This window comes from Dromiciops gliroides, chromosome 1, assembly GCF_019393635.1.
Source record: "Dromiciops gliroides isolate mDroGli1 chromosome 1, mDroGli1.pri, whole genome shotgun sequence".
NCBI lineage: Eukaryota > Metazoa > Chordata > Mammalia > Microbiotheria > Microbiotheriidae > Dromiciops > Dromiciops gliroides.
In genome coordinates this window covers 532,314,123-532,338,501 of record NC_057861.1, presented here as the reverse complement: position 1 = coordinate 532,338,501, position 24,379 = coordinate 532,314,123, and the positions used below count along the sequence as shown (strand labels likewise).

General features: G+C 42.6%; 1 protein-coding gene across 2 annotated transcripts in view; it reads left to right on the top strand.

Moving 5' to 3' along the window:
- Nucleotides 1-3,213: 3,213 nt before the first annotated feature.
- The window catches only part of AMZ1 (archaelysin family metallopeptidase 1), a 40,274-nt gene continuing 19,108 nt past the window's right edge, over nucleotides 3,214-24,379 (top strand). Inside the window, exons 1-3 of one of the 2 annotated variants that reach the window (XM_043980591.1) lie at nucleotides 3,214-3,289; nucleotides 17,627-18,333; nucleotides 19,984-20,151. In XM_043980591.1, coding sequence (XP_043836526.1) covers nucleotides 18,030-18,333; nucleotides 19,984-20,151 — 472 coding nt within the window. In that variant the 5' untranslated portion in view covers nucleotides 3,214-3,289; nucleotides 17,627-18,029. Of the gene's footprint in view, nucleotides 3,290-4,175; nucleotides 4,588-17,626; nucleotides 18,334-19,983; nucleotides 20,152-24,379 lie in introns of those variants that run through there. The other variant, XM_043980544.1, reaches the window with a different exon arrangement.

Sequence of the window (24,379 nt, the reverse complement as noted above, 5' to 3'; positions counted from 1 at the left end):
CAATAGGGATAAATGTAAAGTCTTATACTTGGGTTCAAAAAAATCAATTTCACTAGTATAGGGTGGTAGAGGCATAGTTAAGAAATAGTTTATCAAAGCTCACTATGAGTCAGAAGTCTGATACAGCAGCCAAAAAATAAATAAATAAAAAGCGGATGTGATCTCACATGAAGGGAGGAATAGCTTCAAGGAATAAGGAGGTGAAAGTACTATGTTCAATTCTTGATGCCTTAGAAGGACATTAATAAGCTGAAGGATGTCCAGAAAAGAGCAACCAGGATGGGAAAGGATCTTCAATTTATGTTATGCAATAAAAATAAAAGTTGAAGGAACTGGGAATGTTTAACCTGGAGAAAAGGAAACTTGTGTGTGTGTTTGGGGGAGGGGGGAAGGAACAGGAAAGGGCAGAAAGGGAAAACAAACAAGATATCTGCTCTATCTAGCTCCTGAAGGAAGAACTTGGTGCAATGGTGGGAATTTAGTTACAAACAAGATTTAGTTTTGGCATCAAGGAAAAAATTCCTTAAAAAAGTGGAATGAACTGCTTAAGAAGGCAGTGGGATTCTTTTAATGGGAAAACAGGCTAGATGACAACTTGTTAAATATGTTAGAATTCCCTTTGCTTCTATGAAGTCTTTGAATTATTTCTTTCTCTTCCTCATCTTTTGTTACTCTTATCCAATTAGTCATCAGGCTTTATTGATTCATCCTTCAAAATGTCTCCCAATGAAGACTTATAGGAACTCATGCAAAGTGAAGTGAGCAGAACCAGAACACCGTGCAGAGTGACAGCAATGTTGTTAGGATGATCAACTGTGAAAGATTTCGCTACTCTGATCAAGACAATCATCCAAGATAATTCCAAAGGACCCTTGATGAAAAATGCTATCCACCTCCAGAGAGAGAGAACTGATGAACTCTGAGTGCAGACTGAAGCATACTTTTTTGGCTTTATTTTTGAGTTTCCCTTCACAATGTGGCTAATTTGGGAATGTGTTTTGCATGACTTCACATGTATAATTGATATCAAATTGCTTGCTTTCTCAAAGAGGGGGGAAGGCTGGGTAGAAGGGAGTAAACTCCACTGGTGTGGTCCAGTTGAAGCTATGGACTTCCCAGCAACACTAAATGTTTGTTTCCAGTACCACCCACAGGTTAGACCACTCCAGATAACTTTGTTTCCAATCATACCAACTCTGATGACTTTGTTTTCATTACTATCTTGGATAACTTGTAATTTATAATTTTTAAATGTTTCAAGCTCATATGTGTTCTGGATTTCTTCCTTTTGGGTAACACAATTAAGTACGGGCCCCTTTCATTTGCTGCTGGGCATGAAACTATTTCTTTTCCCTTTTTTCTTTTTAATTTTTGCAGGGCAATGAGAGTTAAGTGACTTGCCCAGGGTCACACAGCTAGTAAGTGTCAATTGTCTGAGACTGGATTTGTGCCACCTAGCTGCCCCCAAACTATTTCTTTAAAAAAAAAAAGGTTCAGGACATGGGCTAGATGCTTTGATACTCTTTCCTTCCTAGGAATTATCTATATTTCCAGTCATATTTCCCATTGATCTCTTCTGTGACTGCTCTAGCCAGTACAACAGGTGTACTCACCATCCTTGAAATACACCTTGTGCTTTTTTCCGTGTGTTTCCTTAGTTCCCTTCCACCCAGCTCTGCTTGCTTTCTCTCCCTATCCACTCTTTCCCATCATTACAAACCAGACACATTCTCAAGCCTTTTTTTCTAGACCACTCCAGGCTACAGCAATCTTTCTTTTTTGTTATCTGCCACTCAGCTGGCAACTAATCACCTGTCCTTCCTGCAAGCCAGATACTGAGTCTTTCATGGGCTTTGGTATAAAAATAAAGAGACAGCATCTCCTTCTGCATTTGTCCATTAGTCACCAGCTAGAAACAGGAACCAGAATCAGGACCCCATACTTGTTTTGTCCTTAATCTTGCAGCTGGATCTGAATCTACCAGACCTCTGTGAGCACCTCCCAGAAAGGATTATATTCTCTATAAAGTCTATCTCAAGAACTTCAAAGCTCCAGCTGAGTCCTAGACAGAGTCAGCCACACCCTAGGCATTCCCCCCGCACCCTGAATGGGAGGGGTCCAGCAAAAGGCTCATTCCCTCATTCCTACTTCTTCAAAGTCCTTGGTATTGAAATGAAGTGATGTTTAGGGGGAAGAAGTTTCTCTAGATTACTATTGCAAAGCAGTGTGATCCTCATTTCATTAGGTAGGTGGAACAGAAAGGCCCTGTAAATCATATTCTGGTGGTATGATTAGTTCTTTTAGAAGCATTAGCTTATGGAAAGAATACAGCTTACGTGGAACCCTTTCCAAATCACTCTGAGGGGGAAAAAACACTAGATTGTTTTTCTGGGAGTGAAGTGAGACAATCAAATCCCAGAGATCTTTCCTGGAGAACCATAAAATCTGATGAAATACTCTCTGAAGCAAGCTTCTTACTTCCAATGAGTGGGCAGAAAACCTATTAGTTTTATTCTTTTGAGGATAACTGCCCTCCAATTTGACAGCAATTCATACTTACTAATATTTGAGTTCCCAGGTGCTGGATTGCTAAAGCAGGAGGGAAAGGGTACTTCCGCCTGGGCTGGGGGAAAGAGGGGAAGAGGGTCTTCAAACAGTTTGGGCAGATTACAGCACCCTGGCAACAATTTGGTAGAGTCCCAACTACCCTCCCCTCAGTCATCCATTCCAAAGGTCATGAAGAGGGGGGGGGATGGGGATAAAGAACCCTCTTCAAGTCTTTTTTTTTTTTAAAGTGAGGCAATTGGGGTTAAGTGACTTGCCCAGGGTCACACAGCTAGTAAGTATTAAGTGTCTGAGGCCGGATTTGAACTCAGGTACTCCTGACTCCAGGGCCGGTGCTCTATCCTGCGCCACCTAGCTGCTCCCCCTCTTCAAGTCTTAAGGAATAGTTGTGATAGAGACAAAAGAGGTGCCTCCTCTCCTTTCCCCACCCCAATACCCTCTTTTTTGGCAAACATGTTTTTCCATTACCGCACTTCATCCTGACACATGTTATTTTTTCTCTCTAGCCTCCAAGCTCATCCCCATTCTCCCCTCTGATCACACTGTTTATTTCTCTCCTGCCTTTATCGCTGCCCTTGTCTCTTCTAATCTTCTCTCTCGCTGTGCTGACGTCACAGTGAAACCTCCCTGATTTTCCTTTCACATACCAACTACACACGTTTCTCTTCAAACCCCTTCCAACAAACAGGCTCAGCCTCTGCAAAAGGACGCGGCTGCTTTCAAGGTAAGCCCAGACAAGGCACTGGCGGGGGAGGGGGCAGAATGGGGAGGGCTTGGGGAATAGTCTGACAACTTCTCGCCAGTGTGTGCTTGTTGCATCAAATGGAGAGAAGACTGGCTGAGGGAGGGAACAAGGGGGTCAGATTTGATTTCTGATCAATAGATGTGGGGAGGGAGAATGAAGACCCAAAATGCCAGAGACTCCAACGGGAAAGGAGAGAGGCAGCCAAAGAAGAGCTTAAGTGGAGAAATTAAAACACAATTCCCTAGGGACGGATTAACTCCAGACGTGGGATCCCTCACTGGAAATGTGTGAGAACTAGTTGAAGTTATATCAACTCCATCCTAAAAGCAAAGAGGAGACCAGACAAAAGTGATCTGAAAATGGAATTAGGGGCTAGGGGATAGAAGAGATTTGAAGTGCAGGTTGTGTGGTGTGTGTGGGTTTGTTTGGGGTTTTACCCCTTTCCCAATCTGAAGTAGAAGGCAACTAGTTGGTCAAGGTGATGCCCTCCAGAACCCCGAGAGAGGCAACTTCAGTTCAATGGGGCATGCTGGTTAAAAGCAGGTGCTGCAGTTCAAACTAGGGATGCAGGCTGCTGGCTTTCTAGCCTGGGAGGAGTACGGATGGATGCTCCTCGCCCTGCCCGGCCCAAGCTGAGCAGGACAGCCTGGGTTTTTCCCCAAGGAAACGTCTAAGTGAAGATTACTCTCCAACGTGCTGCCTCGTTCTCCCCCATCCTCCACCCCACCTCCTCCCCAGTCTCGTGCTTGTTTGGGTTCTCGGGGCTCTGCTGCAATGCATTTTAAACAACTGTAGGAAGGGCTCCCAAATTCCCGGTGTGTGTGTGTGTGTGTGTGTGTGTGTGTGAGAGAGAGAGAGAGAGAGAGAGAGAGAGAGAGAGAGAGAGAGAGAGAGAAAGCAGCAGAAGGAAGATATTCGGAGGGAGAAGGGGCAGGGGCTGCTGGAGTAGCCTGGAAAATACGGCAGCTGCCCGGAAGATCATAGCAATCCCACGCTGTGGGGGGAGAGGGGAGGCTTTCCCCAGGGAGGAGGGGGATGCCCCTCGCAGAACTAAGCCCTTCTCAGAGAGATGCTGCAGTTGGGGCTTTTGAAAAAACCTGGATGCTAATACACAGTGAATTATAAGAAGGGGTGGGGCGGCAGATTCCAGAATTGGGGCCAAAGAAACCCCCAAAGACGCCTACTTGTGAGCCACACCCCGGAATGGAGAGATCCACGGAAATACCAGTTACTTTTTGAAAGGTCCCCAAGCAGAAATGAAATACTTTGGACAGGAGGTAAGGAGAGGTTTGTTTTTCACTTGAGCTACATTAGAATGGAGGGCTTTTTGGTGCAGTGCTGTGGTTTGGTTTCCCCCCCCCCCAACCCCAGCTCCAGAGGACCAGAATTGTCAAGCTTTGGGAAACCCTGAAGTTGTAGATGTTTTGGAAATTCAAGGGGGCTCAGCCGGGGCTGGAGAGGAGGACTTAGAGCTGGTTAAGGATACTTTGAAACCCTTTCCAGCTTTGAGATAGCTAAATTCAGATGGACGAAAAGGGGTACTACCTCTGTGTCATGGGTTATATTATACAGAGGGAATGGGGATCAACTGGGGGGGGTGTGCCTGTGTGCGTACCTGTATGTGTGAGATAAATCTTCAAGGGGAGAGGGAACCGGCAGCAAGAGAGTTAGGTAAGAGCTTTAATTAAAAAAGACTTTCCTGGGTTAATAATATTGGAGCCAGTGGCCAAGGGTGCTTAGGGAATCTCTTTTCTCTGAGGACATGTGAAAATGGGATCATTTTCATTTGCCTAAGATGTGGCTGTGTGGTCTTGTCGGAGGGTAGAGGAGGTGGAATATAGAAATATCTTTTCAAGGTCCTCTCCAATCAGGAGATTTTGTGTCTGATTGGAAAAGACAGAAACAGACCTCATGCAAGCCAACATTGTTTGTTTATTGTAAATTAGGCTGATTTTAATATCCATTTTTTTCTTCTCCTCCCGTCTCCCCTACCCACAAGTGAACATTTCAAAATCTGAAAAACAAGGGAAATTTTAGTTTCTAAAGGAAGACAAACTTTTAAGATGCTACAAAAGATGAACCAATGTCCTCCCTTATTTCTCCAGCTAGGATGATAACGTTGAAAGGAGGGACGAGTGGTTAGAGTTATGAAAAATAGTAGAAAATTTCCACAAACATTCACTGAGTGCACAGGCGATCTGTTTGTGTGACCTTGGAGAAGTCAATTTAATCTTTCTATTTTCTTTCTTAATCTTCTGAGTATTTCATCCAAAAACACTTAAGCCTCTTTCTGTATGTGGCATCTTCACAAAGCCCAGTGACTGTCTATGAGTGCTTGGAAATCCCTTTGTGAATAGCTTTATGCAGCTGCAATGATATTTTCAAAGCTTAATCAGAATAAATTGTTAAAAAAGAAACAGTGTGATTTCTTTGTCTGGAGGCTGGGGCATCTGTCTAGTCATATGGGGAAGAGCAAAGTGACCCAAGCTATGGTGATTCAGAACAACTTAACCTTGATTTCTTACCCAATGATGCACTTCTTTTAGCGCAGTGAAGTGATAGTTCCTGCTCCTGTGCACTCCATACTGGGCACATAGAACATTCAAGGATGGGTATTTCAAGTCTTTGTGGCAAAAGAGAGAATCAGAGGGGGCAGCTAGGTGGTGCAGTAGATAGAGCACTGGCCCTGGAGTCAGGAGGACTTGAGTTCAAATCCAGCCTTAGACACTTACTAGCTGTGTGATCCTGGGCAAGTCACTTAACCCAATTGCCTCACCAAAGAGAGAGAGAGAGAGAGAGAGAGAGAGAGAGAGAGAGAGAGAGAGAGAGAGAGAGAGAGAGAGAATCAGAGAAGAGTTTCCCCTCTGCAAAATAAAAGAAGGATGGAAAAGTTTACCTGAAGAAAAAAGTTTGCCATTGGCTTGAATGATCATTTGAGCAAAGGTACACTTAAATTAGAGATAGTATTTTCCTCCATATATGATACCAATGAAGTGGTTCAGTCAAAAACAAACAAACATTATATATAAGATCTTTCCAGCAGTTTCCAAAGGAGCAATATGCAAAGAGTGGCCAGGAATAGCCAAGAGTGGCTTGGATTCTGTAGAACACAAGCCACATGTTAGAAATTCCCACTTTCTATTCAGTTTTCTAATGCAAACACCATCCTCCCACAGCCATTTCCAAGATAAATAGGCTGGTGTGGAAGCAGAGACAGCAGGTAAATTGTCCCACCCCTGACTGTGAGCACAGACAAACACAAATACATCTCCCAGAGGACCTACCCAAGCCCAGAACAGTGTCTGGCAAAGAGAAAGTCTTTATATTCACAACAGATCCAGCATCTGTTTCATTCAGTTTCCTGGAGAAATGACCTGGCAAGATAAGAGGCTCAGGCAGTCTCTGATAGGAAGGAGATTTTCCTTAATGACCAGGATCGATTATGATCATAGTCCCTTTGGAAAGATCTAGACAAGTTTCTAGTCCCTTGGGGCTTGGGAACACAGCAAAGCCTGCCTTGAACATATTAGTCCTACACATGAAAAGACTGAGACAGGCTGTGGCGACCCAGGAGGGGGTTGCACACAGACAACTATAGCTGGACTACTTGCTTTCTTAAAACACTGTGGGCATGCACTTCTATACCCTTGTAGGCATTTCTTTTTCCAACAGGTGCTCTTTCTCTGTCAATATTTCTTTAGGAAAAGTCCAATGGATCAAAGCTGTTGCCTTCACCTCTAGCCTCCTAATGACCCAGTCCTATAACAAGGACAGAGAGAATCATAGATCCAGGGCTGGCAGGGACTTCAGAGATGGGGAGACCAAAGTTTCCCTCATAGATGGGAAAACCAAAGTTCAGGGAGGATACGGGATTTGCTCAAGGTCACATAGGTAGTAGGTGAGATTTGTCCTTTGAAGGACACCAGAGTCTTTCAGTTGTACCATACTATCTCCCTGTCAGTTAATTTACTTAACTCGTCCATTATAAACCAGTGCTTCTTTCAGAGGGCTCTGGGCTTCTCTGCCCAGGCAGTTAATTGACTGAGCATCCTGAGTCCCACGGTTGGATATTTGGAGCTGAGTGGCATTGTGGAACTGACTTTTCCCTTCTTTTGACTGGCCCAGCTAATGTTGCTTATTTTACTTTGTGGCTGTCACATTCACACATTGGTGCTCATCATCTTGTATTGTGGATGTTATTACCAACTTCCCAGGGAACAAAAGACCAGAAAAGAAATGTAAACAGCTTTGAAAATACAAGTCTAGAGTTCATAGCATGTATGCCCATAACAATTTGGAACATGGCTTTTCGTAGAGGAAGAACTACTTTGTAGGAGTCTTTTGCTAATGATGAAAGTCTGAGGATAGGAAAGTGTGTGTTAACAGAGCATGTGACTAGGAATTCTTTCCTCTAGAGCAGAAAGAGTTGGGGAGAGGGAACAGCACAGAGGACAGTTAGATTGTTGGTTGGGTTGTAGTGGCATAGCTGTATGATCACAGGTACAATCACATTAGGAAAGAGTGGATCTGAGGGGGCAACAAGGGATCAGGATTGTATTGTGCAGGCAGCAGAAGACCATGGAGAGTGTTGGAACAGTTGTCTATTCTGAAGAACTTCATGCCTCCCTCCCACATCAGCACCCTGAGGCAAAGCCCAAGGTAACCTACCCTAGTTATAATGTATTTCATTGACTGTAGAACATAGCCAAGGAAAGGAAATGAATGCTCCCATCATTCCTCTTCCCTTGGACATCCTGGAAAACTTCAGAAAGGCAATTAGCAACTTAAAGATCTTTGAGGTAATGCCTCAAAATCTGCTCATACCATCTACTGGGTGGGGACTTGACATTTGGCATCCTATGATCTTGAATCACCTATAGATAGCATTTGAGCAGCTAAGTGACATAGTGGGTAGAGCCCCGGGCCTGAAGTCAGGAAGACTTGAGTTCAAATATGGCTTCAGACACTTACTATCTGTGTGACCCTGAGCAAGTCACTTCAACTTGTTTGCCTCAGTTTCCTCATCTGTAAAATGAGCTGGAGAAGGAAATGACAAACCACTCCAGTATCTTTACCAAGAAAACCCCAAATGGGGCTGCAAAGAGTTGGACAAAGACTGAACAAAAACAAAAATCAGCAGTGGCTATGTTATAGCATCAGTCTTTTTTCTTTTTTTTTTTGAAAGTCCATGACAAACAGCCAGACTCTTTAAGTATCCAAACCAACCTGTATTATTTCTTGTTTCTTATGTACCCATCAATTATGGTGCTATCATTTTCAAATCTGGTTGCCCTACAGAACACCAATGGTCTCCATGAGAGAATGCCATGTTCTAAAGAGAATAATTTATAGGGTTACTTTTGATGGTAGAAGAAATAATTTGTAGTTGGCTAAAATACTAAGATAATTATTTCAAGGTAACTGTCAGTTGTGATGAGACAAATACTCAACTCAGCACGATGGAGGTGCATTTAAATGTAGGGCCCTGTTGATAGCAAAGATGCATGCTCAACATTTGTATTAGCCATCTCCAGAAATAAAGATTGAATTGTAACATATATGTGGGATCCTTTCTTTCTTTCTTTCTTTCTTTCTTTCTTTCTTTCTTTCTTTCTTTCTTTCTTTCTTTCTTTCTTTCTTTCTTTCTTTCTTTCTTTCCTTCCTTCCTTCCTTCTTTCCTTCTTTCTTTCTTTCTTTCTTTCTTCCTTCCTTTCTTCCTTTCTTTCTTTCTTTCTTTCTTTCTTTCTTTCTTTCTTTCTTTCTTTCTTTCTTTCGTTCTTTCTTTCTTTGTTTTATTTCTTTTTGCGGGGCAATGAGGGTTAAGTGACTTGCCCAGGGTCACACAGCTAGTAAGTGTCAAGTATCTGAGACCAGATTTGAACTCAGGTCCTCCTGAATCCAGGGCCAGTGCTTTATCCACTGAGCCACCTAGGATCCATATGTAGAATCCTAACAGCAGAGATTTAGAGTTGGAATGGACCTTAGCCTAGCTGAGAAAAGTGAGAGCCAGTGAAGATAAGTGACCTGCTGAAGAGTCACATGGGTAGTATGTGGCAGAGGTGGGCTTCAAAGTCAGGTCCTCTGACTCCAAAGTCAGGGCTCTTTCCACTGTAAAAATATAGTTTCCAAATATGTAAAATGAAAATTTTAGTATTTATAGACTAGATTTGAGTCAGGTTTGACTGAAATGGGATGAGAAGAGCCTTGGCAAAATAATAATAATATATTTGAAATAATATATGGCCAAATTAAATCTATATATATGCAGCTAGGTGGTATGGTAGATAGAGCACCAGGTCCAGAGTCAAGAAGACCTGAGTTCAAATCTAGCCTTAGACACTTAATAGCCGTGTGACCCTGGGCAAGTCACTTTACCCTGTTTGCCTCAGTTCCTCATCTATAAAATGAGCTGGAGAAGGAAATGGCAAACCACTCCAGTATCTTTGCTAAGACTATCCAAGATGGGGTCATGAAGAGTCTGACATGACCAAAATGACCGAACAACAACATATATGTGATTTTATATCTGCATATACATTTATATGTATATATATATATTGATGTGTTTATATGTATATATATATATATATATAATTGAATGGGATCTTTTTTCAATGTTAATAGTATTTTTCCAGTTACATGTAAATAGAATTTTCGACATTTGTTATGAGATTTTTTTTTTTTTGCGGGGCAATGAGGGTTAAGTGACTTGCCCAGGGTCACACAGCTAGTAAGTGTTAAGTGTCTGAGGTTAGATTTGAACTCAGGTCCTCCTGACTCCAGGGCCAGTGCTCTATCCACTGTGCCACCTAGCTGCCCTCCATTTGTTATAAGATTTTGAGTTCCAAATTTTGCTCCCTCCCCCAAGAAAGAAAGCAACCTGATAGAGGTTATATATTTACAGTCACAAGAAACATATTTCTGTATTAGTCATGTTGTGAAAGAAGAATCAGAACAAGAGGAAAACCCTCAAAAAAGAAAAAAAATCAACAAAAAAGTAGAAACAGTATGGTTTAATCTTCATTCAGATTCCACAGTTGTTTTTTTTTTTCTGGAAGTGGAGAGCATTTTCCATCTTGAGTCCTTTGGAATTGACTTGGATCATTGCACTGCTGAGAAGAGCTAAGTATCACAGTTGATCATCACACAATGTTGCTGTTACTGTGTACAATGTTCTCCCGGTTCTGCTCACTTCACTCAGCACCAATTCACTTAAGTCAGGATCTTTTCTTTCAGAGAAAAGATTACAATGCATTGGGATAAAGCTGTCTTCCCAGCAAATGTCTAAGGTATAAGGGCGGGTGTTTATAAAGAGGTGAAATAGGTTTACACAGGCTGGGCCAGAAGCCTGGGTAATTCCTAATCCAGTGTGCTGCCAGGACCATCTAAAGAATCATTCTGCATTCCCTGAATTCCTCCTTATCACATGCATATACAAGCGAGGGCAAGGGGGGGGGCAATCCATGGGGCGTATACTGTATGTACCTACATGTTTTGCAACTTGAGCCAACCCAACCTGTTTTGGGAATACATGTTCAATTCCTTCTGTTTTTTTAAAAATTCTTTTTCCTTAGCACCACTTCTAGTCTGTTTCTTTGATATTTCCTGGTCCCAGCCATATGGGCACCAACTTGTCTGCCCCCTTTCCATTTTACCTTCTGTCAAACAATCTCTCTGCTAATCATAAATTAGCACTCCCAAGTTGCCACATTTACATCTACCATTCAGAAGATGGCTTTGTCTATAGTAATAGGGAGCCTACATAATTTACATTCAAGTGAGATTATTCATCACATTGCATAACATTATGATGACCATATTGGCTCCAAATGTCTTTTTTTTTTCTTTGAGAGTAGGTTTTCCTATTTCACCCAGAAAGGAATAACAGTGGCCTTCACAGAAGCTTTGACCTGTTCCATTTCTGACCTGGACCCACTCCCCCCTCCTTAGGCAGTCTGGTGCCTCCTTCCCTGTCCTCCCCTTCCCCCACCCCCAGCTCCTATGGGGGTTCATCATATTGGTGCCAGACTTAGTGCAAACATTTTATTGGCTTTAGCCCTAACGTGGCACAGAATCCCCAAACTCCAGCAATCCACCAGCTCCAGCCTCCCCAGCATCAGGGATTACAGGTGTGAGCCAAATGTCAATTTAAAATACATTCTTCCTCTATTCCCAGACTATGCCTGCGGGTCTTATGGTGCAGGTAGATGAGAACAAGGCTCCAGTGATGCAGTTGTGGGTGATGTCTGCTAACCTTCTCCACGAGGCCTGCCACCTCCTTTCTGCCAAGGCCTCTTTGTGGTCAGGATGGAATCTGGTGTTCCTGTGGAACTCCAGTGGGTCGTTCCTCAGCAAGAAGAGATCCAGAAGGAGAGGGTGATAGGGAGAACATAAGATCAGAAACTGGGCTAGAAACCAAGCTGGAGAAGATGAATGGATATGCAGGGACCAGAGTGCTGTGGTGGTACATGCCTTTAATCCCTGCTTCTGGGAAGCTGTTGGACCTCCAGCTTTGGAGTTCAGAGTTGCAGTAGGCCTAGCCATTCAAATGTCCCCATTAGGTCTAGCACTAATATGGGGAGCCCCCAGGATGTGGGGGAGGTCGCCAGGCTGTCTAAGGAGGGGTGACCCAACCCAAGTTGGAAACACAGTAGGTCAAAGTTCCTCTGCCAATCAAGTGTAGAATTAGGCCGATTCAGGGGCAGCTAGATGGTGCAGTGGATAGAGCAACGGCCCTGGAGTCAGGAGTACCTGAGTTCAAATCTGACCTCAGATGCTTAACACTTACTAGCTGTGTGACCCTGGGCAAGTCACTTAACCCCAATTGCCTCATTAAAAAAAATAAAAAGAATTAGGCCCATTAGTGATTGTGGCATTTCTAGCCTGGGTGAGATAAGAAGACCCGTATCAAGGCAGGGGAAAAAGAAGAACTGGTAAAAGAAGTTTGCTGTTGTTGTTTGTCCTTCATTCTCGAAGGCAACCATGACTTTAGGAGGTGATGTCATGACTTGCTGTGAACTGGATTTAAGTGAGGGAGGGTTGTGCAAAGTCACCAGCTTTACTCTATCCTCCAGAGCCATCTGGGTCCAGTGGCAAGATGTATATTAGGAGAATGGGAGATGACCCCAGATCCAAACCAGGTGATACAAATAATAAGAGAAACTAGAAAGGTGCTAGGGCATCTTGCGTACTTCTACACACTTATCAATGAATCTTACAGGAGATCTTATCATGAGAAAATATTAATAATATTTGTAAAGTGATTAGATCAGTGCCTGGCACATAGTAGGTATTTAATAAATGCTGGTTCCCTCTCCCTGACCCTTCACCAGGGAACCAAGGAAAAAGATACCCACCTTTTTTGAGTGAGATTACAGTGGGTCTTAAGTGAACTTAATATCATTAATAAAAAATAATAATTGATAATAATAGCTAGTATTTATGTAGCATTTTTGGGTTTTCAAAGGAATTTACAGATATTCTCTCACTTGATGTTCACAATGCTGTGAGGCAGGGTTTTTATGTTATTATTATCTTGTTTTACAATTGGGAAATTGAAGCTTGGACAAAGCTCATGGTGACAGAGATAGTTAAGTATCTGAGGCAGGATCTGAACACAGGTCTTCCTGATTCCTAGTATAGTAAGCTGTCTACTATACTTTTCTAATTAGAGAATGTAGCTAATGTGCACTGGGTAGGTATTTACACATGACACTTCGCAAACCCCTGGATGTCTAGAGGGAGTAAAATGCTTAGAAAGGAGGAAGAAATGGAAGGGTTGAAGGGCATGGAAAAAAGAATTGGAATGGGTCCTCAAAGGTATGGTTTGATAGCTTCAGAAGGCATCCATATGGGAATAAATCTTCCTTAGGATGATCCAAGTGTTGGAAGGGAAGAGGAGAACATTTTTAGAATGTTATAGATCTCTCTTACTTGAAAAGTGAGGTTTCCTTAAACTCAAGGCTAATAAAAATTTTATACATTAACAGAGAGACAGTATTGCCCAATATATGGGGTTTAGGATGGGAATCTAAATAGATTCTATCATGAGATCCTTGCATTGACTTTGGCAAAATTCTTTATTTTACCTCTGCTATTTACTACCTGTGTGACCATGGGCAAATCACTTGCCTTTTCTAGGCCTCTTTCTTTCTAGCCTTTAATCCCATGATCCTCTCAGTGTCACCATTTCCCCCCTCCATCTATAAAATAATGGGTCTATGAAAGATGGAAAATATTTAAATGATCCCAAACTCAAAGCCCATTTAAAAAGTGGCTCTTTTTTTTTCCATTTTTTTTTTTTTTGCAGGGCAATTGGGGTTAAGTGACTTGCCCAGGGTCACACAGCTAGTAAGTGTTAAGTGTCTGAGGCCGGATTTGAACTCAGGTCCTCCTGAATCCAGGGCCAGTGCTCTATCCACTGCGCCACCTAGCTGCCCCAAAAGTGGCTCTTTTAAAATATTTTAAAAACTTATTTTGTTTATCCTTCTCCCTCCTTCCTCATTCCTCTTCAAACTGGAAGTATCAAGGATTTTGCATACTTGATGCACAATTGATTTTTGAAGATTAGACAGACTTTGAAGTAGTCAGACCAAGGTGAGTGTGGGAAAATCATAATCCTTTAAAAACTTGGGTTTTCCGTGGTCTATTCAGAAAGTGTAGAACCATTAGCCACGAGTTCAAACTTGATCCAGGGTCCTCCTAGAGCAACACTCTCCAGGCTCTTTAAAAAACAAAACAAAACAAAAAAACTTTCCATTTTGTGATTTGCTGTTAATTCATAATCAACATCGTCCATTGTATTTGACCTGAGTTTTCTTGCCTTTTAATGTTTTAATTTACATTATGTATGTTTTTCTTTCTTTCTTTTTTTGCAGGGCAATGAGGGTTAAGTGACTTGCCCAAGGTCACACAGCTAGTGTCAAGTGTCTGAAGCCAGATTTGAACTCAGGTCCTCCTAAATCCAGGGCCTGTGCTTTATCCACTGTACCACTTAGCTGCCCCTACTGTGCCACCTAGTTGTCCTGTATGTTTTTCTTTAGACCTACTTTCTTTACCCTGTATTAGCCTTTCTGCATCACATTGTTATATCACAATTTGTTTAGTCATCTCTATTTTGGGGGGAACATAATTTATCTCCAGAATTTTGCTATTGCAAAGGAGTGTTTATATGAATATTTTGGTAATATGGTACCTTTTGTCATTAATCTCCTTGGGTTGATCAAGGAGCTGGGAAAGGGATCGGAAGGGGCCCCCAAAGTCATGGTTCTCTTTTTCAAGCTTCTGTTTTTCAAGAGTCTTCCTCATTTCTCTAAGTACTTGGTTATGTTGTGAGAAAATGACAGTAGGGTGTGGGGGGGGGAGGAGGAAATGGAAGGGGAAAGAATTGTTTCTTCTTTAAACACACACACACACACACACACACACACCCCTCTCTAGGTTCAAAAGGAATCCTCTCACTTGTAAAGTTAAACACTCATACTTCCTTCATTATATTCCTTCCTAAGAGTCCTCTCCCAGTCAAATGTATTTCAGCAGTTAAAAAAGCTCTGATTTCTTTCTCAGATCTCCCTATTTATAGCTTACAGTTGTTGGCATGCATTCATGGCTCTGACTACTTAATTTATATCTCTGGCCTCTCTTGGATGCCTCAGGAAACTTTGGAATCAGTACATTTTTTTTGGCGGATCTATTTCTCTTCTTCATCTACTCTCTGTCTTCTTTTCCTCCCATTCCCTACCCATCATCTCCATCATCTTAGGTGCCACAAATCAAAACCCAAGGCCATTTTGATCCAGTGATTTCTGTTTCCCACAGCTTCCATGTAAACACATGGGACCCTGGGCTGTAAAGCTCATGATTCAGATAATGAAAAGGTGTCATGGACATGAGGAGAATCACAAAGGATGCACTCTGTAATTACAAATTAGATTGGAAAGTCCTGTTTCCCGTGTGAAGGGGCCCCATTGGATCTGTAGTAGTTAAATAAAAAGACAGGGAAGCCAGTAGAGGTGCCTATCAATGCTGAATGCATTATGGAGAGAAAGGAAGAGAGTGATGTACTGTATTTCAGGGTTTGTTCAGGTCTACAAACCTCCTTCTGTATAGATTAGAGTTACAGCAGGGCCCATGGCATGGAAGGTTTCCTGCTGCAACTACCCTAGCTGCCAGGGGAAAGGGGGAAGGGCAGTGTTGGAGAGAATACCATCGACATTTACATCTTAAATATGAAAAACTGTGCAGACCCCACACCAGCCTGGGAGGAATTAGGGTTGAGAAATAATAAAAAGAGTAAAGAAAGAATAGGGAAGGATCACACTTAAAGGCAGATCATGCTTATTCTCTAAAACTCCTGTGGAAAACAGCGTCAATGTGTTCTGGTGGGGACTATAGAGTTTCCTTTGTATAGTGTCTGGCACAGAATCCCATTCAGTGAAGGTTTTTCATGATGAACCAATTCATAAGGGAATGTGCTGTGTTTTTCTTATCTCATCTAGTTCTCTAATTATGCTTAATACAAACTTGTGTTCAAAGAATTAATTTCATAATCTGAAAAAAAGATCTGGATCAAATCCAAGCTTAATAGGAGTAATTCATGACCTCATTTGGGGTTTTCTTGGCAGAGATACCAGAGTGGCTTGCCATTTCCTTCTCTAGCTCATTTTACAGATGAAGAAACTGAGGCAAGCAGGGTTAAGTGACTTGTTTAGGGTCACACAGCTAATAAATATCTGAGGCTAGATTTGAACTCAGGTCTTCCCCCGACTTCAGGCCAGTGCTCTATCCATTACACCTAGCTGCTATGCTTCTTTTAATGCAGCCTAATATCATATAGCTGTGTGACCCTGGGTAAGTCACTTAACCCTTCTTGCTTCAGTTTCCTCATCTGTAAAATTGGAGAAGGAAATGGCAAAATCAGTGGAAAAACCCAAATGGAGTCAGAAAGAGTCAGACGCAACTGACAATGACTGAACAGCCACAAAAAGTTTCTAAGGAAGTGGCTTGGGTACAGTGTTGGATGCTGGCAGTCTGCTGCTGGGGAGGCTGAGGCTGGGGGCTAAAGCTGATTAGGTGTACACACCAAGTTCCTGCACCAAAATGATGACCACCCCCCTCCCTCATGGAGTGGAAGGCCATGAAGCTGTTTAAGGAAGGAAAAACTGGTCCAGGTTGAAAAATGATGAATCAATCGCTTCCCAGCCTTTTGGCTAAGATCAAGTGAAAAATAATGAATCCAATTAAAGCTTCCATATCAATCTGGGATTGGGCCCATAACTGAACGTCTAGCCTGAGTGAGATGGGAATTCCTAGCTTTAAAGAAAAAAGGAAGCTGCAGGCGAATTGTGAGAGCTCTCTTCAAGTATCTGAAGGCCTTGCCTGGAAGAAGGATTCGATGTATTCCACTGGGCTCCAGAGAGTGTAGCCAGAAAGAATGGGAAGGTGGAAGTTACAAAGACACTGCAAAAAACACTCCCTCTCTGGACATTTTCCCTGACTGCTACCTGGACTTCTCTCCCTCCTCCTCTCTGCCTTCTTCCTTCCCTGGCTTCCTTCAATCAAGACTCAGCCACAATCTTACCTTCTACAGGAAACTTTCTTGTTTTTTCTTAATTCAGTGCTCCCTCTGTTGACCATCTCCTATTTATAGTTTGCAGATAATTGTTTACTTGTCATCTTCCCCCTTAGACCTTGAGGTCAAGGATTGTATTTTGCCATTCTTTGTATTCCCAGCACTTAGAGTAGTGCCTGGAACATAGTAGGTGCTTAATAAGTGTTTATGGACTGGCTGACAGTTTAGGTGTGGTGTCGGAAAACTCTTCCTAGAGCTGTATAAAAAGTGGAATGTGCAATCATCTTTTTTATTGTACTATGTTATGGAAATGCTTGTTTTAGTCCATAAATTAAATAATTTTTCCTTTCCTTTTTTATTTTTGTGGAGCAATGAGGGTTAAGTGACTTGCCCAGGGTCACACAGCTGGTAAGCGTCAAGTGTCTGAAGTCGGATTTGAACTCAGGTCCTCCTGAATCCAGGGCCAGTGCTCTATCCACTGCACCACCTAGCTGCCCCAATTAAATAGATTTTTAAAAAGTGGAATGGGCTACATTGGGAGGTAGTTGCTCCCCCACACCTCCTTAGAGGCCTTTGATCAGAGGCTGGATAAGCACTTGCTGAGTCTATTATAGAATTACTTTCAGGGTATGGGGTGGAGGAAATAGTCACTGAGATGCTTTCTTATTTTAAAATTCTGTGATTCTGTAATTGTATAGGAATAATGATGACAATATTTCCATGATTTTTTTCTTCTCCTGCTGCAGGATAACCCTATGGGCTGGCAGGCATCATTGTCACCCCATCATTGCCTCTATTGATCCTCAGTACCAATCCAATACCGGGACCTTGGGCGCCCATTGGAAGGAAGCTCTCAAGGTCTCTTAACTGGCAATGTGGACCTACCTGCTGGCCATCTCTAAAGCCGTGTAGATCAGCTCAAGAAGTTTTGGGTCACAATCCTCTTTACAAAGGGAAAAGGTCTTTTGGAGCACCTTGAGAGCCAGGAGTTCGGCCATACTTCATCCTGGACTTTTGCTGTCCTCACAGAATTTGCTCAGAAGAAGGACCCGGTGAGGTGAGCTCCTGGGGACTGGTGACCACTGAGGTCCGATCATCAACCTCTCCCTCCCAAGGCTCTCTGCTAGCTCGAGGACTTGCCTGGCAGCAATGTTGCAGTGTAAGCATGCCGAGGAGTTCAGTTTTGGTCCCCGGGCCCTAAAGGATGCCCTTATCTCCACCAACCCTGTTCTACAGGAACTCTATGCTAAGGCGTTTTCCACCACTGAGAGACTTTTCCTCTCTGAAGCATACAACCCACAGAGGACTCTCTTCTGTACGCTGGTCATCAGGACTGCCTTTGACTGGCTCCTAAGCCACCCTGATGCCCCAGAGGACTTTGAGACCTTCTACCACTCTCTCCTAAGGAGGAAACAGAGCACGTGCCGGAAGCATATTTACCTACAGCCAATAGGTACCTTGGGTTGGGGGTGGTGGTTGGTGGTGTCACTCAACTTGGTTTGGGGCTCCAGGCTTCACACCCCAACCTGTTCAGAAGCCAGGATGGTAAAGGGTCTAGGGCTCTATTTGAGACTCTCTGGCCCCCATTCAGGAAGATTTCTGTCATTTATAACTCTTTAGAGTTATAGCCCAGAGTACCCTGAGGTCTCTAAGCTACATAGTATTTTGCCTCAGGCAGTACTTAAAGAGAGGAGAGAGTGAGAGGGTAGGAGGGAGGGAGGAAAGGAGTGTGTGTGTGTATGAGAGAGACAGAGACAGAGAGAGACAGAGAGAAAAACAGAGAGACAGAAACAGGTCGGGGATCTGGCTAATAATTCCAACTGGGAACAATAACAAGAGAGACAAGAGAGTGAGATGGTTTATTTTTCTCAGTGCTGAGAGGAAAAGAGAGAGAAAAAAGGCATGCTTTCCGGTTCATTTGAAAAGAAATGGGGGCAGCTAGGTGGCTCAGTGGATAGAGCACCCGCCCTGGATTCAGGAGGACCTGAGTTCAAATCCAGCCTCAGACACTTGACACTTACTAGCTGTGTGATCTTGGTCAAGTCACTTAACTCTCATTGCCCTGCAAAAAAAAAAAAAAGAAAGAAAGAAAAAGAAAAAAAAGAAAAGAAATGGAATAGCTTTCTATTCACTTCATATCCCACTCCAAATACAGTTGCTTCCTTGAGTTCTAAAGCAAGGAACGATGGAACTTTCCTTGAACCTATTGTTTGTCCTTTGTTGTTCTTCTTCTTTTTTTTTTTGGTGTGGGGCAATGAGGGTTAAGTGACTTTCCCAGAGTCACACAGCTAGTTAAGTGTCAAGTGTTTGAGGCCAGATTTGACCTCAGGTCCTCCTGAATCCAGGGCCAGTGCTTTGATCCACTGCACCACCTAGCTGCCCCCTTGTCCTCTGTTCTTAAAGAGGACCAAAACAGATGTCATGACTTGCAGTGAATTGGATTTAAGTGAGGGAGGACTGTGCAACGTCACCAGCCTCACTTTCCCCTCCAGAGCCATGTGGGTCCAGTGGCAAGATATACATCAGGATGACTGGAAATGGCCCTGGATGTTTAAGCAATTGGGGTTAAGTGACTTACCCAGGGTCACACAGCTAGTATGTGTCTGGTGTGAGATTTGAACTCAGATCCGCCTACCTTTAGGGTCAGTGCTCTATCCATTTCACTACCTAGCTGCCCCCTGGAACCTATAGAGAAGCACTAACTGCTGAGCATTAGCAATATCCTAGATGTGAGAGAGAACACTTGCCCATTAGGTGTGCTGCCAAATTAAACTGGATATAGTTGAAAACCCAAAAGTGTGCGTGTGAGGGGGGGCACCTTGAAAGGAAGGAGGAGAATAGCTATAGCTGTTCAAGGATTCAGATGCAATGCCACACTCAGAGAGGAGAGAACCCCAAGTCCAAAGTTCTAGGCTGAAATGAACCTATTCTCGAGGCAAGCATCACTAAGAACCAGTCCCCCTTGCATCATAGGGGGGGACTGTGTTTGTGAAATAAATGTAACTATGGTGTCTTCTGTATCTCTGGGAGCAGGTGGCTTCTTTGAACTGTGCAAACAGGCCATGTCCGAGAAAGAAACTGACCATGCTGTATCTATTCCTAGATCTAAGAGAAGGACCTGTGGGGAGTTCCCTCCTGGACTGTCTCCGGGGATGTGTGGAATCTTTCTTCCTGGGGCTTAGGGTGAAGTGCCTTCCCTCCGTACCAATCTCTTCCATCCACTGCTGCTTCCGTCACAATCGGGATTCTGACAGGATGCAGCTCCATGCGGGTCAGTTTGGACTGGGAGTAAAGATAGCGAGTGACATCTTCACACTGGTTGTGGTAAATTAGGGAAAATGCCATTCTTGACCTATATGCCCTGCAGAAGAAGGGAGGTGGGGAGGATGGAATCTTGTTTTTGTTGGGGGGAAAAAGTTAAGCACATTGGAAAAGGAAATGTCCACAATTAGATTGTTAGTGCCTATTTCCTCTCCCCTAGGTTATAACTTTAAAATAAAGAGCCTGGGGCAGCTAGGTGGTGCAGTGGATGGAGCACCAGCCCTGGAGTCAGGAGGACCTGAGTTCAAATCTGGCCTCATACACTTAACACTTCTTAGCTGTGTGACCCTGGGCAAGTCACTTAACCCCAGTTGCCTCCCCCTCCCCCCCCAAAAGAGCCTTATTTATGATAAAATAGCCCAAGGAATGCAGTAGCGGGGGAGGGAAAGAGGAGACCCCTTAGAATGGCTGATAATTGACCATCTCTATAGCTTTGGTCTCCAAGGGACATTTTTATTTAAGAAAAGTTTAACTAAGGATTAATATTTGGTCAACGTTATTGAAATGGGTACGAAAGGCAGACAGACATATTGTTATAGACTATAGAAAAAACAAAAATGATTTTATACAGTTAAAATTTTAAACAATCCTCTGGGATTTAGGTGAATGACTAACAAAACCATAACAGAAATTAAATCTGGAAGATTAGATCCAGTATTGACACCTTCAGAATCACTGAAAGGAGAACTTTAATTCTTCCATGCTTTCCTAGTAAATCCCTTAGCTCTTTGCAAAGAACAATGCTCTCAAATCTTAATGGTTAACTTAATTTCCAGATCTTTTTTTTTTTTTTGCAGGGCATTGAGGGTTAAGTGACTTGCCCAGGGTCTCACAGCTAGTTAAGTGTCAAGTGTCTGAGGCTGGATTTGAATTTAGGTCCTCCTGAATCCAAAGCCAGTGCTTTATCTATTTTTCCAAGGGACTTTTTAAATATGTCTAAGTGAATAGCCAGGGAAGGTACTTGATAGATGGAGCCAGGATTGGAGGGCAGGGTGGGACAGGTTGGAATTGATTCTCTAGGATGACTCATTCAGTTGGATATGGTCATAGCTGTAGAGCTAGTCCAAAGTCTTTGTTTTCCAAATGACCAAGGTCACACGAGGCAGTGGAAGAAGTGGGATTTGCACTCGGGTCCTCTGAATCCAATACTAATGTTCTTTCCAAGTGATATCACATGCTTAAACTGAAGTCTGGAGAACCCACCTATTCCTGCCTCAGCAGGAAGCCTTGGAGGTAGAATTTGAACCCAGGTCCTCTGACTCCATTATAGTCTAGGAAAACTCCTGAAAGAAGTAGAAGTTTGTCTTAGTTGTTGTCTTCAGTGGGGCTGTTCTGCCATTTGGCATGCCTCTGCTTAGATGATTTTACTTCTTCCTCTCTTGACAGTCATCTGTTTGCTCCGGCCCTAAAATCCTAGGTCTAGAGATTTAGAACTGGAAGGAAATTGGGAGGCTATCAAGTCAACGTCCTCAATTTACAGAGGAGGAAACAGAGAAGTGACTTACCCAGGGTCACATGGTTGGCAAATGTCTGAGGCAGGATCTGGACCTGCTACTGTAACAGCCTGCATTGAAAGTTACCCTCCTCCTTGTACTAAAGGATTAACAGTGGGCTTAAGGGTCAGGGTACCTGGCTAGATGGAAACAAGGTAGTAAAATTGCTTTGTTTTGTATTGTTTTGTACTTCTTATTTTCTCATCCATTTTAAAATGATTTATTGATATTATTACTATTATTTTCTTATTCTTAACTTAAACACCAAAAAGAGCATTTCCATATACACAGCAAAACAGAAAAAGAGGATCGTCAATGCAACTGTGAATGTTCATTTCATACGGCTTGTTTTTTTTTTTTTTAATGTATATAATAAATTCCACCCATTACTTTTTTTTTTTTTGCTGGGCAGTGAGGGTTAAGTGAATTGCCCAGGGTCACACAGCTAGTTCGTGTCAAGTGTCTGAAGCCGGATTTGAACTCAGGTTCTCCTGAATCCAGGGCCAGTGCTTATCCACTGCGCCACCTAGCTGCCCCTACCCATTACTTTTTGTGGTTTTTTTTTTTTGGCAGGGTAATGGAGGTTAAGTGACTTGCCCAGGGTCACACAGCTAGTAAGTGTCAAGTGTCTGAAGCCGGATTTGAACTCAGGTTCTCCTGAATCCAGGGCCGGTGCTTATCCACTGCGCCACCTAGCTGCCCCTACCCATTACTTTTTGTGTTTTTTTTTTTTTGGCAGGGTAATGGAGGTTAAGTGACTTGCCCAGGGTCACACAGCTAGTAAGTGTCAAGTGTCTGAGGCCGGATTTGAACTCAGGGAGTCCTGAATCCAGGGCTGGTGCTCTATCCACTGCGCCACCTAGCCGCCCCCCCCCATTACTTTTTAAACTGTTCTTTTGGTTTGTGCTTCCTTCTGAACTTGCTCCTTTTCTGTTAATTTAAAAATGTTCCAATGACATTTTTTTTTGCATCTCCCTGTTTTCCTGTCCCCTTGTCCCCCTCGTCTAACAACAACAATAACAACAAAAGTAAAAAAGAAAAACACACTTGTAACAAAAGAAATTCATAGGATGACCATGTCCAAAAATGTATGTCTCCTTTTGTACCTTGAGATCATCATCTCTCTGTCAGGATGCAGAGGTTTCATCCTATGTCTTATGGAGAAATGATTGGTTATTTCATTGGTCAGAGTTCTTAAATACTTCAAAGATATTTTTCTTTACAATGTTGTTGTGCAAATCCTTTTTTCCTGGTTCACTCTGCTTTCATGGAACTCTCTGCCAATTCCTACTACTCAGCATTCTCTGCGATCATGTCTTTCATCATTTCTCCTCCAAACTATTTAATAATAGCTAACATTTATATAGCACTTACTGTAGGTCAGGCACTGTGCTCAGTGCTTTATTAATATTATCTCATTTGATCCTTACAATGATCCTGGGAGGTAGGTGCTATTATTATCCCTGTTTTATAGATGAGGAAACTGAGACAAACAGAAGTTAAGTGACTTGTCCAGGTTCACACAGCTAGTAAATGTCTGGGGTTAGATTTTAATTCAGGTCTTTCTGACTCCAAGCCTGGGGCTCTATTCACTGTACCACTTAGCCACTCTATATCCTTCTAATTCTTTCCTCCAAAGCTTTATTTAATTTTTTAAAAAAATCTTGATTGCTTTCTTCAAGGTATTCATGTAGTTTATATGGACAATTCATTTTTTCCCCCTCTTTGGGCCTTTGCTTTAAGTTGTTACAGTTACTCTTTCCTTCTTTTGGGGGAATCTTTATATTCACAATAATTTTTTTATACTCATCAGTTTTTTTCTTTGATTTACTCATCTCTCTAGCCTTAGTTCTTTCTTTCTTTCTTTTTTATTCATTCATTTATTATTTTTTTTTAGTGAGGCAATTGGGGTTAAGTGACCTGCCCAGAGTCACACAGCTAGTAAGTGTTAAGTGTCTGAGGCTGGATTTGAACTCAGGTACTCCTGACTCCAGGGCCGGTGCTCTATCCACTGTGCCACCTAGCTGCCCCTCTTTTTTATTTTTAAAAATTTGATTTTATTTTTTATTTTTAAGCATTTTTTCTCTCTTCCCCCAGGAATAAAAGCAAAACAAAAACCCTTATAATAAATATGGATTGTGGAACAAGGGAAATTCTTCCATTGACCATATAAAAAAATATATGTCTTGGGGCAGTTAGGTGGCACAGTGGATAAAGCACTGGCCTTGGATTCAGGAGGACCTGAGTTCAAATCCAATCTCAGACACTTGACACTTAACTAGCTGTGTGACCCTGGGCAAATCACTTAATCCTCATTGCCCTGCAAAAAAAAAAATGTGTCTTGTTCTGCATGCTAGTCCATCACCCCTCTGTCAAGGGGTAGGCAGCATTCTTCATCATCTGTCCTCCAGAATTGTGGCTGGTCATTGTGTTGATCAGAGTTCTTTTTTTTTTTAATTAAAATTTTTAATTTTTCTTAATTACATTTAACTTTGTGTTTGTGTGTGTGTGTGTGCGCGCGGGGCAATGAGGGTTAAGTGACTTGCCCAGGGTCACACAGCTAGTATCAAGGGTCTGAGGCGGGATTTGAACTAAGGTCCTCCTGAATCCAGGACCAGTACTTTATCCACTGCGCCACCTAGCTGCCCTCTTAATTACATTTAAAAATATTTTTTAAGTTCCAAA